Source organism: Phyllobates terribilis, unplaced genomic scaffold, assembly GCF_046119375.1.
Source record: "Phyllobates terribilis strain yellow unplaced genomic scaffold, ASM4611937v1 Scaffold_1__5_contigs__length_1240528914, whole genome shotgun sequence".
Classification (NCBI taxonomy): domain Eukaryota; kingdom Metazoa; phylum Chordata; class Amphibia; order Anura; family Dendrobatidae; genus Phyllobates; species Phyllobates terribilis.
In genome coordinates, this window is record NW_027362761.1 from 1,065,812,275 (window position 1) to 1,065,825,099 (window position 12,825).

At 39.6% G+C, this 12,825-nt stretch overlaps 1 protein-coding gene across 8 annotated transcripts in view; it reads left to right on the forward strand.

Moving 5' to 3' along the window:
- The window catches only part of DLC1 (DLC1 Rho GTPase activating protein), an 869,826-nt gene extending 864,636 nt beyond the window's left edge, over positions 1 to 5,190 (forward strand). For all 8 annotated transcript variants that reach the window (XM_073645427.1, XM_073645426.1, XM_073645428.1 and 5 more), the window contains 3 exons: positions 837 to 1,054; positions 1,138 to 1,311; positions 3,484 to 5,190. In XM_073645427.1, the coding sequence (XP_073501528.1) occupies positions 837 to 1,054; positions 1,138 to 1,311; positions 3,484 to 3,604 (513 nt within the window). In that variant the 3' untranslated portion in view covers positions 3,605 to 5,190. The remainder of the gene's footprint in view (positions 1 to 836; positions 1,055 to 1,137; positions 1,312 to 3,483) is intronic.
- Positions 5,191 to 12,825: the final 7,635 nt, after the last annotated feature.

Sequence of the window (12,825 nt, forward strand, 5' to 3'; positions counted from 1 at the left end):
GTCAACAACTGCAAGGACTTTGTATGTTCTCTGCATTTGCGTGGGTTTCCTCTAGCTATGGCGTGGTTTTCTCCCACGCTCCAAAGAAACACTGATAAGGAAATAAGATTGTGAGCTCCAATGGAGACTTTGATAATAATGTTTGTAAAGCGCTGCAGAATTAACGGCGCTATACGAGTAAGCATAAATAAATAAAATCTTTCACAAGTGCATACACCATTTCCTGCTATTTCAGCACATGTGGGTTTTGCTCATTAAGAGCATCTCAACATTGTCACTGCAGATTTTTTGCAAAGATGTTAATTGTTGCATAGTAAATTTTAGAGATCTTGTAAATTCTTGCCATCAGTTCAATAACCGTTTAGATGAGACATCATTAGATCTTTAGAGATTGATTTGAAGAGGAAAATCTAAAATAAGTCCTCCAATAGTTAAAGGGGCTAGTCTATCACCCATATGCTGATATATGTATGATTGCTGTGAGACAAACTGTTAAGACCCCCACTAATCCGAAAAAACGGGGGCCCTAAATTCTTTCCTAAATTACTACTGAGCATGTGTGACCATCACTCAATTAACTGCCTATAAGAGTTACAGGCAATTAATAAAGCAGCAGTCGCAAATACTCATCAATGTTTCATTTACATTGGATACTTTCATTACATTGGGACCCATTCTCTTGAGCCATAGCCGTCATACATTTATCACCTATCCAGTGAATATGTGATTAATGTTGTTTTTGGATAACCCGTTCCATTTTCTGATTGAAAGTTTGTTGTTTTCTATCTTCACAACAGCTCATTCACCAGTCTTACCATTATTCCACTTTTGCACAGATTCCTGAAGGCCCTCCGTTGCGTTCATGGAAAAGTACTATAGAGATCCCAGCACAACCAGAAAGTGTTCTTCAACGTCTACTGAAAGAGCAACACATGTGGGATGAGGATCTCCTGGATTCCAAAGTTATTGAGACATTAGATGATCAGACTGATATTTATCAATATGTCCAGAACAACATGGCTCCACATCCGGCTCGAGACTTTGTTGTATTAAGGTGAATACAAATTAAGTGGCAATAATGAATCTCACAAAGTTTGCTTTTGCACGTGCCTTATATTTTTATTTACATTTCCATAGATCCTGGAGAACCAATTTGCCCAAAGGAGCATGTGCTCTTCAGGCTACATCTATTGAACATGACCAAGCTCCTTTACTTGGTGTCAGAGTCAATGTGCTCCTGTCCAAATACCTCATTGAGCCTTGTGGCACAGGAAAATCCAAGCTTACCTACCTGAGCAGAGCAGATATTAGGTAGGAACCATACTTTATATTTGTATAGGCTGGGTTATTCGAATTAATGTACCTGGATCTTACATTATAAGGATTTACCCAAATTTGGAAGTTATTCCCTATCAAACAACCTACACACTGATCTCAGGAACCGGGGCCCTAAAGAGCACTGTGTGAATGGAGTGGTAGTTGATCATGCACACTGCTGCTCCATTCATTCTTAAAGAAGTTGTCCACTACGTGGACAACTCCTTCTTGATATAATTGTTTGGTGCCAATTAAATAAAAAAGCCAATACTCACCTCCCATTCCGGCGCTGTTCCAATGATGTTGGCACTCGCATTCCCAGAGCTCTTGTGCGGTTGTTATGTCACGTGAGCCTGGTGTCACTGTCTCCGCCTTCTTATGAATTGACCATGAAGAGGAAGTGAGAGATCAGACGCAGCCCTGACTTCCTCTTCAAGTTCAATTTGTCTGAAGGTGGGGACAGTGATGCCAGCGCTGATTGGGCGCCAGGCACACATGTCATAACAACTGCACGAGAACACCAGGAATGCGAGTGCCAACACCACTGGAATGGAGCCTGCACAGGAGGTGAATATAGGCTTTTTTATTTTATCGGCACCAAACATTTAGATCAAGAAGGGGTTGTCCTAGTAGTAGACAACCCCTTTAATGGGATTGCCAGAGATAGCGAGCACTGTGCTTAGCTGATCTTTGCAAATCCTATAAGAATGAATGGAGCAAAAGTGTGGATGATGGACCACCACTCCATTCACACACAGCTTGTCAGAGCCCCATTTCTAGGGATCCCAGCAATCGGGAAGGTATCCCCTTATCCTCATGGATAAGGGATAGCTTCCAAACTTGAGAATGCCCTTTTAAGCAACAAAATGGCTGTGTAGGTAAATGGCTCCTGTAAAACAATTATTTAGATTTCTTATTTTCAATGCAATAAGTAGCATCACAGGAGAAATCCAGGATGAAATGAACATGGCTACTTTCTTCAAGAAAAAGAAAAACGTCTCGTCTGTCCTCAGACTGTGTGGTATTGCAGGTCAGCCCCATTCACTTTGATGGAACTCACCTACAATACCAGCTCATTTGGAGCTATATCTAGAAGAACTTTTTTCTAATTTTTGGCAGGTTTTTTTCAACCCTCAAATCAGTTTTACAATCATTTTTAAAAAACTGTTATGTCTACAGCACTAAAAACTTGATTACAACATTATATATGTCCCACTGATTTGAAACACTTATCGTTCATGCTTCAAAAAATGTTCTTGGTCATTAGTAGATAAGCTGCAGTCTTATTGTGAAGTGTTTGGTATAAGTAAGATACAGTTAGAGCAATGAAGGTCATAATATTTTATTTATTATGAGATATGTCTTTTAGTGCGTCTTCCATTTCTAACAAGACTTGATATTCCAAAAAATCAAAATAATATTAGTAAAGTTAGCAATATGTTAATTCCATGGCTTGTTTTAGTAATTCTAAACATGGGAAACACTAAATATGTTGAGCCATTTAGTTTGTTCTTTCTGCAAGACCAGACTCGTACTGAACATCAGGAAGGTTAGCGATATCTGTCAGGAATCGGCAAACCACCATCCCTCATCATAAGTTTCTTCTGCTCTTGAAGAAGTTGACATCATCTGAAACAACCATCAAACTAGACTCGTAATTTGGAATCTTGCATAATATCACGTAGCCCGATATAGCTATACTTTTAGGACATTATATGAACAGAAATTGGATTGCACCCTTTGACAGTGAAACCTTTTTGAGATGACCACCCAAAATTACAATGAAATTGGTTTTCCAAGGCAGTGTTTCCATGATGAGTTTCTGGTGCAATAAAAAATCCAGCATCATACATTTATAGCAAAGTGGATGGGATTTATAGAAATCTCATGCCCACTGTGCTTTTTTTTGCCGGAGCGTAAACTGACCCACGGTGCGTGTTTCAAATCCGAAACATGTCTATTTCCCTTACGAGTACTAAGGGAATGGTTTTCTAAAAAACATGGCCATAGTATATGATGGAACTCAAAACCTGTAGCTTAAAATCTGGTCTGGATATGAGATTGGTCTTCTTATGCAGATTTCACTGTAGTTATTGAGGAGTAAGGCTGTGTTACGTTGTATTTCAGAATACATACCTAATATCTGACCTTTCTTTTCCCTTTCAGGGGCCACATGCCAGAATGGTACAATAAAGTGTATGGACAATTGTGTGCCGCCGAAGTTGTGAGGATTCGAGACTCTTTTACCAACTCTCAATCTGAAAGCAATAATGGAAAGTCAAGGTGACAAACCTAGGAAGTGTCGCCCAAAGTTGGAGCAAATCATTCACCCTTAGGATCAGTGGGGTTTAGAGAAGACTAGGATCCCACCTGATGGACCTTGTATATGTCGTACCATTATTTGTTCAGGACTGGTTATATGCAAGGTTTGAAGCTGCTTTTTTATCCATTTGGTGCTTAATGCCCTGGACTGGAATAACTCATCCTATAGACTTTCAAGTTGTACCATCATATATGTTTTATTACATATCAACTGATTTGGCTTCTGAGAAGCAAAAATACTTTATTGGAAAAAATGTATTGTGCAGAATTATATTAAAAAAATCCACATTCCTTTATGTTGTCAATCATGTAAATCTTCATCCTGATTTTGGGGACTGGTGTATCCACTGGAATAATTGGTACTCATTCTCTTATTCTGTATAGGTATCTATACTTTTTAAATTCCAGATCGAAATATTTGCACAGTGAAGATGTGTGAATGAGTGTTGTCCTTGTGAATTTCATCATCATCCAGTGTCTGGTACACTGATAGCTTGTAATGGTCTTAAACTCAGGTTTACTCAAAATGATCAAAAATGTTACCAACCTATCCTTTATGTATAACACGTCTATCCCAGGTTTGCAGATCTGTCGTTGCACAGGTCATCTTTTTTGGAGAACATCAACTAGACCCTACAGCAAAACAATCGAAACCTTCCTCTTGAGTATCATCAATCATTCTTCACACTAGACAAACATCCTATATATAGAAAGATGGATATTATACACCTCTTTGAGATATAGCATATATTCTTTTATAGTAACCTATAAGATTGTTTTTCGCTCAGACAAGGTGCCTCGTGAGGCAGCGGTGTAATTTAAATGACTATTTAAATACTTTCATTGTGGTGATTTATGGTTTCCATACTGGATACTGCTTGTGTATATTTAAGAGCATAGTCCCTGCCCAGTGTAGAGATACTTTTTATTAATGACAATCGTATACAGCAAAAACTTCTTAGGTAGGTGGGTATTGCAACGGGTATCAAGGGTCAAGTCACTGCCATGCAATGAGATGAGCCTATGGTGCCCAGAAGATATAGGATGTCTCTTTAAATAGATTTGTTATAGTAAGGAGGAGGAAACTTGGAAGTTCCTCTAGGTAAATTTATTGTATGCAGACTTTTTTGAATGGAAGTGATGAAAGATTGTTTTTGTTACCGATGTCAGTATTATATGTATGCTTTGCAATGAAGAATCTGTTAATGTAACAGTTATAATAATAGTGTTTTCATTATCAGTGTTTCCACATATTCCATTAAGTATATAAACCTTGTATATTCATTGTAATCTTCATGACTGTAAAACTGTGTCGCTGTACATACCATTTTAATGTAATGTGTACTGTTCCAGATAGTAACTGCATGACAAACTTAATTATTTAATGTATACTTGTATTTATACCTCAGATTTTTTTTCAGTATCTGGATGCAATCCCTATGCTACACGTGATAAATCTAAAAACAAAAGAGCTTAGAAAATAGATTTATATCTTGATGCATATGTCTTATTGAAATATAGCCAAGTGCACTATTAAATGTCTCAAATAAAGCTCTTGTCGTGTCCATTTGTTCAAATTCTGGGAATGGACCAATGCCTATAGGAAGCCCCCCAGAGAGAATCACCTTCTGAATGGAACATGTGCATAATAAACTACATAGCGGTACATATTCACACGCAATGTAATAGGTACAGTGTTGCAGGAAGGCCAAGGAGGGACAATAGAAAAGCTGCATACACTATGTAAAAAGCTAGATAATATTCAGCCATATCTGATTTAATGCTCTATAAAACTTAACGGGAACTTGTCACCAATTTTTCCCCATATAAAGTACGCCCAGCATCTGTAAGCCCCCTTCTACAGCATACTGATACGCTGTATGTATGTCCCCAATTCCCTATGCAAAGCACAAAAAGACCTTTTATTATTTTCACAGATGGCGCAATCCAGTCCAATGGGCATCTCTGGTCTTGATCCTCTCTTCTTGCGATTACTGTCCTCATTCCCTGCTTCATGTGGTTGACATGTCCTTCATCATCCAGACAGTGTCCCCCATGGCGCTCCTATGCAGTCGCACTTCTCTAGCCTTCCGAGGACAGAGCAAAGTACTGTAGTGTGCATGCACCCAGAAAGGCCAAAGAGTGCCAATAACTCGTAGGTAAAGATGGTGCATATGCACTACAGTACCTTGCTCTGCCCTCGGCACAGCAGAGAGAAGTGCGGCTGTGCAAGAGCTGTAAAAGAGGGATTAAAGGTGCCAGCCTTAATTTATATTGGGAAAACCTGATGACAGGTTCCCTTTAAAGGGGTTATCCCATGAACAACATATATTACCTACCCACAGAATAGCTGATAAATTTATGATCAAGAACCAGAATGAAGCTATGGAGTACATGCGTGATTACTGCTTCATTCATGACTTTGGGTCTGTGGGAGTGATAGTGCACCTTCTGACTAACCTCCCACAGACAGTGAATGGAGCGGTGGTAACAACCTTGCAATACATCCCATTCAAATGGAAGACTATGGGATATCGGTACTTGTGAAAAGATAAGATGTTGTTCTTGGGAGAACTCCTTTAATTGTTCTTTTCTTGATGTTTCGAGTCTAAGGAGCCAGATAATATCTGACTACATATTGTTAAGATGTAAATCTACTAATATCTATTAGTAATAATAAAAATTTGTTCCTAAAAATTCCACCACAAAATTCCCCATTATGAATTTAACAAATACTCAAAGCTCATGCGCATTACTGCATTTTGCTTCCTATCTGTTCCATACCTAGTCTAAGCATGCATCCTCTTAACGAAGTCCTGGGAGCCATCTTCCATCACTATTTATTGGGTAGAACTTCTCTGCTCTGTTTTCTTAGGCCTCTATTTGAATAATTCTCCGTGGTCTCAACAGTTGGATCTTGCTGGGAGAAGAGGCCCAGTGGTCATAGGGAATGGAAGGAATATAATAAATTCATTGTGCAAAGCAGACGACATTATTTGGTGCCGAAGGGGGCATCACACAAAAAATTACTGCAATGGTGTTACATAGCATGTCGCATCTGGTACATTGGTCCTATGTTACTGAATTTTAAAAAATAAATGATGGGTGTTTGGGCGTGAAATCCCCATCAAACTTATTCACGACCTATCCTACAGATCTCTTTATGATAACCTATCATTCAGTTTTGGACATCCCCTCTAATAGACCTAGTTGTGAATAACTTGTCTCTCTAGTGTAACACCTGTCGACCATTACAAAAGTATTATTAAATCTTGTTTAAAGATTTCAGTGAAGATTTTAAAAACTACAGGAGAACTGACGGAATCATATAAAATATTACGGAGGACCCACTACACAATTAGCCATGTAAAAAAATTTTTTTAACATAATTACCAAGCCTCTGCCTCCAAGTATTGATAACATTGCATTGTTACTAGGAGTTACTATTTATTAGGAGTATATTTTACCAATCATGCCTAGGCTGGACTAAGAATTAACCCTAAATCCTACAAATGATGTACCACACTTCAGGGTAGTAAAAATATTTTATTTATTAGACCTATTAAAAAGACATTATAAACATATATAGGTGTACAAATAAGGTTAAGAGTATAGTAGAGTCCCAGATCATATAATCAATGATAAAGCATGCTGAGTTTTACAAAAAATAATAGTACATAATCAATCCATCACTTTACAATGTACTGTAGGTCCAGGTATGCACATCTATACATGATACTATATCACATAGAGCATGATCATTAGTACAATAAATCATTACCCGAACCACGTAAGAAATGACTGCACCCTGATGCGCGTTTCACACACCGCTTCCTCAGGGGAAGTTGCATCCAGTTGTCTTAAGTTGGGCGAACACATTAAATGAATGTCATCTTAACCCAACGATTTTAACAGGACTAGTCCATCTTCTAATATTTATGGAGGTTCCAGCAGATGTTGGGGAAAAGAAGGGCCAGAAAGTAGAATTTCAATATGCCAAATGCTTTTCTTCTCAAGGAAGAAAGGCTGCCACCAGAGGTGAATGAACGCAGCTCGGTGCCCTCTCCCCACTGAAAACACATGAACACTTGGCTGAGTCATGTGTGTATTTCTATGGGGAGGTTTAAAACAATAGCTTTTGGCCGTATTAGTGTGTATGTCCAGCTTTATAGCCAGAAAGAGGAGGAAAAAGGCTAATCTACTGATGAATCATTCTTTATATATTTCTCAGATTTTTTTAGAAAGTGATAAGATATGTGTCAAAAGATATAAAGATATCAAGGAACGAATTGCTGATATTTTTTCCGTGTATTTTATGTTTAGTTTCTCATAATCTACAAACCATATGGCTATATACCAGCCCATTTGTAATACTGATGTGAGATAATCACATGGCTTTATATAACAACTATGTAACTACTATTGAATGTGTACATTGTGTTCCACTGTAGTGTAATATAAGCATGACATTTATGTAATCGAAGTTCAAGTTTTCAGCCGGCCACCCACCCCTAAGGGAACAAACTAGAGCACATTGTGTTGGCAGCTGCTTTTCATCCCCATTAGTGGTATGCGTTGTCTCACATATCCACTAAGCATATTACCTGGTTCATCCCTTGACAGTATGCTTTTATTACAGCAATTGGAACATGCAATTGTAATTAGCAGATTTCATTGTAAAGGGGTGTGAAATCAATCATTGCAGGTCTGCAGGGAGAATTGACATGATGTAATACACCTGACAGGCTCATAGCTGTGGAATGTTTATTCTATGAAACAGATGTCAGCCCTTTGTTAAACTCAGGACTGTATGACTATATATACTGTATATATGATGTAGTATCCAAAGAGTAATGTCTAACTTTTGTATCATGGTGGATGACAAAATACGTAATTTTTAACCCTTTTCACCACGAGCCTGTTTTCATCTTCCTGACCAGGTCAAATTTTACGGTTCTGACCAGTGTCATTTTATTTGGTAATATCTCTAGGACACCTCAATGGATCCCACTGATTCTGAGATTGTTTTTTGTGACACATTGTACTTCTTCATGTTAGTGGTAAATTTAGTTCAAAATTTTGTCCAAAATTTGGAAAATTTCACAATTTTCAAACTTTTAATTTTTATGCCCTTAAACCAGAAAGTTACCGTATGTCACACAAAAAAGTTAATAAATAACATTTACCACATGTCTACTTTACATCAGCATTATTGTTCAACCATATTTTTTTTGTTAAGAAGTTAGAAGGGTTAAAAGATTATCATCAATTTCTAATTTTTCCAACAAAATTTACAAAACCATTTTTTTAGGCACCACATCACATTTGAAGTGACTTTGAGGGGCCTATATGACAGAAAATACCCAAAAGTGACACCATTCAAAAAACTGCACCCCTCAAAGTGCTCAAAACCACAATCAAGAAATTTATTAACCCTTTAAGTGCTTCACAGAAATTAAAGAAATGTGGAAGGAAAAAATCAAAATTTTACTTTTTCCCACAAAAATGTTGTTTTAGACCTATTTTTTCACAAGGGTAACAGGAGGAAATAGGCCAAGGGATATGTGGTGGAAAACTACTGTTTGGACACACTGCCGAGCTCCGAAAGGATAGAGTGATGTTTTGGAACGCAGACTTTGGTGGAACGGTCTGCGGCATCATGTTGCATTTGGAAAGCCCCTTGATTAAACAGTGGAAATAACCACAAGTGACATAATTTTGGAAACTAGAACCCTCAATGAATTTATCTAGATGTGTGATGAGCACCTTGAACCCCCAGGTGCTTCACAAAATTTTATGATGTTGAGCCATGAAAATAAAAAATCTAATTTTTCTCACAAAAATGTTGTTTTAGCCCCATATTTTTTATTTTCACAAAGGTAAGAGGAGAAAATGGACCTCAAAATTAGTTTTGCAATATCTACTGAGCACGCCGATACCCCATATGTGGTGGAAAACTACTGGTTGGGGGCACGACAGGGATCGGAGTGAAAGGAGCACTTGACTTTTGGAGACCAAAATTGGCTGGAATTGATAGGGGATGCCGTGTCGCGTTTGTAGAGCCCCTGATGTGCCTAAACAGTGGAGATCCAAGTTACCCCATTTTTTAAACTAGACCCGTCAAGAAATTTATCAAAATGTGTGGTGAACACCTTGAACTCCTAGGTGCTTCGCAGAATTTTATAACGTTGTGTCATGAAAATAAAAAATCAAATTTTTCTCACAAAAATGTTGTTTTAGTCCCAAATGTTTTATTTTCACAAGGGTAACAGGAGAAAATGGACCCCAAAATTTGGCGTTCAATTTCTCCTGAGTACACCGATACCCCCTATGTGGTGGAAAACTACTGTTTGGACACACTGCTGAGCTCCTAAAGGAAGGAGTGATGTTTTGGAATGCAGATTTTGATGGAATGGTCTACAAGCATCATGTTGAATTTGAAGAACCCCTGATGTGCCTAAACATTAGAAACCCTCCACACGTGACCCCATTTTAGAAACTAGACCACTTTATGAATTTATCTAGACGTGTGGTGAGCCCCTTGAACACCTAGGTGCTTCACAGAAGTTTATAACGTTGAACTGTGAAAATGAAAAATTTGTATTTTTCCCATAAATTTTCAGAAGGGTAGTAGGAGAAAATTGATCCCAAAATTTGTTGTGTAATTTCTCCTGTAAACAACGATAGCCCATATGTGGTGGAAATCTACTGATCTACAGCCAAGCTCCAAAGGGAAAAAGTGATGTTTTGATGCACAGACTTCAATGGAATTTTTTGCGGGCAACATGACGCATTTGCTGAGCCCCTAAAGTGCCAAAACAGTAGAAACCCTCCACAAGTGACCCTTTCTTCGCATTGATCTACTGTTTTCCTGTTATGTGAATTTTATATTGAGGTGTCATATGTGAGTTGTGTAGAATGCTTCAGGTTGGCATGTGTGAACTGTGTAGAGTACATCAGGGCGAAAAATGTGAGTTGTGTAGAGTACATCAGGTTGGCATTTGTAAGTTGTGTAGAGATGCATCAGGTTGGCATACATTATGTGAGTTGTATAGAGAACATCAAGTTGGCATATGTAAGTTGTATAGAGTGCCTCAGGTTGGCATATGTAAGTTGTGTAGCATGCATCAGGTTGATATATGTAAGTTGTGTAGAGTGCATCAAGTTGGCATATGTAAGTTGTGTAAAGTACATCAAGTCGTGCAATAAATTAGAGTAAATCAGAAATAATTTTAGTAATCGATGGATAAGTGGTACCATTTGAAACAGTCTTTTATGCACAGACCAGGTGTAACACCTGCACAGGGAATTGTCAGGGCAGCTACTGGTATACTGGAACTTACAGACACAAAGAAGAGCTTTGCAGCTGCTGTTAAACAGGGACCTACAGACATTAACCGTTTTTCTCCTGAGCTGCAGTGGATTACAATTCCCAGGGACCCTTGTTTCAGTCAGATGACACAGCCTGGAAGGATAGAAGGAGAGAGAGTGGATTGGATGAGGAGGGACTTGGGGGAGGGAGCTGGGCAAGAAGTGAAAGTGAAAGTTCAGAGAAAAAAGAGCGTGGCAGCTTGCTGTGAGGGACGGAGCAGTGTGGATCTGCATTCCTCTACGCTGCCGAGTGTGGCGGCCCCCTCTGAGATACCCGCGCTGCTGGAGAGAGCGCGATCTTGTCACCCTCTGAAGCAAGTTACATCAAGGACTCGGAGAGTCCTACCGACACTCCCACCGTATAAAGGCCTGAATCCTGCCGCCCCCAGCTGGTGTCCAGAGAACCATCCGACCGTTTGAGACACACAGTGAGTGCCCTTCTGAGACTTGTGGTTCTACCAGCGCTATTTACAGTGAGTACACTACAACCCAGACTATTGACATTAATATTCATCTAAGTGCACCAACGGTTCTCATTTGCGCGCCAACATCCGCGGCAACTGGGCCCCAACGTTTGGACTGAGTTAATACAAAAAGGGAAAACCTGCTACGTTATATTTGCAGGGTCGGAGTAGAAGTAGATTGTGATGTGTATATGACTTTTATAGAGCATTGTTACTTGTATTGTATGTTATTCCTTTAAACCCACCTCAATTCTGCTGCATAGCAATAAACCTGTTAAACGGTTTTACTCCTGTTCCCTGTGAATGTGTACTGGGCTGTGGCAGGGGCTTCCCAAATCAGCCCCTGGCAGAAGATAACAGTCCTTCTGCAGTCCCAGAGAGAGAGCTCCAATCAAGATTCGGGTGGAGGCACTGCGCCCTAGAGAGGTGAGACCCCCCATAACACCCAGTGTACCGTGGTAGCCCTAAAGAGGTGTTACACCAGGTTTATTGGGGCAGGTGTCACACTGAAAAATGGTGTCCTTTCTTATCCCCCTTCAGTAACACACTTTGCACCTTTATTGTGACCTTCCTTTCTTTGAAGTTTGAGGGACCTTACCTGGGAAATGTTGCTCTGGTATCATACAGGCACCTTCAGTTCCAAAAATACTGGGGCCTTTCCCTTCCTGAGTTCCAAATATTAGGGTCTTGATCACTACCTCCTGAAACTGAAGGAAAGTCCCCGCATTGCCTGCACATCATGATAGCACGGCACTGTAAGGCTGGAGGACTTGATCAGAGAGATCAACTCCCCCCAAGTTCTAATTGTACCCCAGGGGACACTCTGGTTTGGGGACCTGTGTAGATGTACCTCGCACAGCGGTGGGGGTGCTGCCATTACAATGTATTCTGGTAAAAAAAGGACATCCCTCTTGTCCTTATACTTGACCACGAGCATGTTGTCGCAACAATGAGGTCAGCTCTCACCCTTTCTGAGCAGCTACCCAATTAATGACCTAGAGAGTCCTCTCTGACTTTTGCACACAGTACTGCATACTGCGGAAGCTCTGGCAGAGAGGAATTTAAAAAGTGGGAAGCTAGTGTAGAAGTTATCTACATAGAGTAGATAACCCTGATCCAGTAGTGGGTGCACCAATTCCCAGACAATTTTCCCACTCACTCCCAGAACAGGGGAAATCCAGTGGGTTGAATCCTGGTGTCGTTCCCTTTATAAACCCTAAATCTGTGGGTATACCCAGAGGTACTCTCACACAGCTTGCACATTTTAATTCCGTACCTGGCTCTCTTACTGGGTAGGTATTGCCGGAATTTAAGCCTCCCCTTGAAGAGCATTAGAGTCTCATCTACGCAG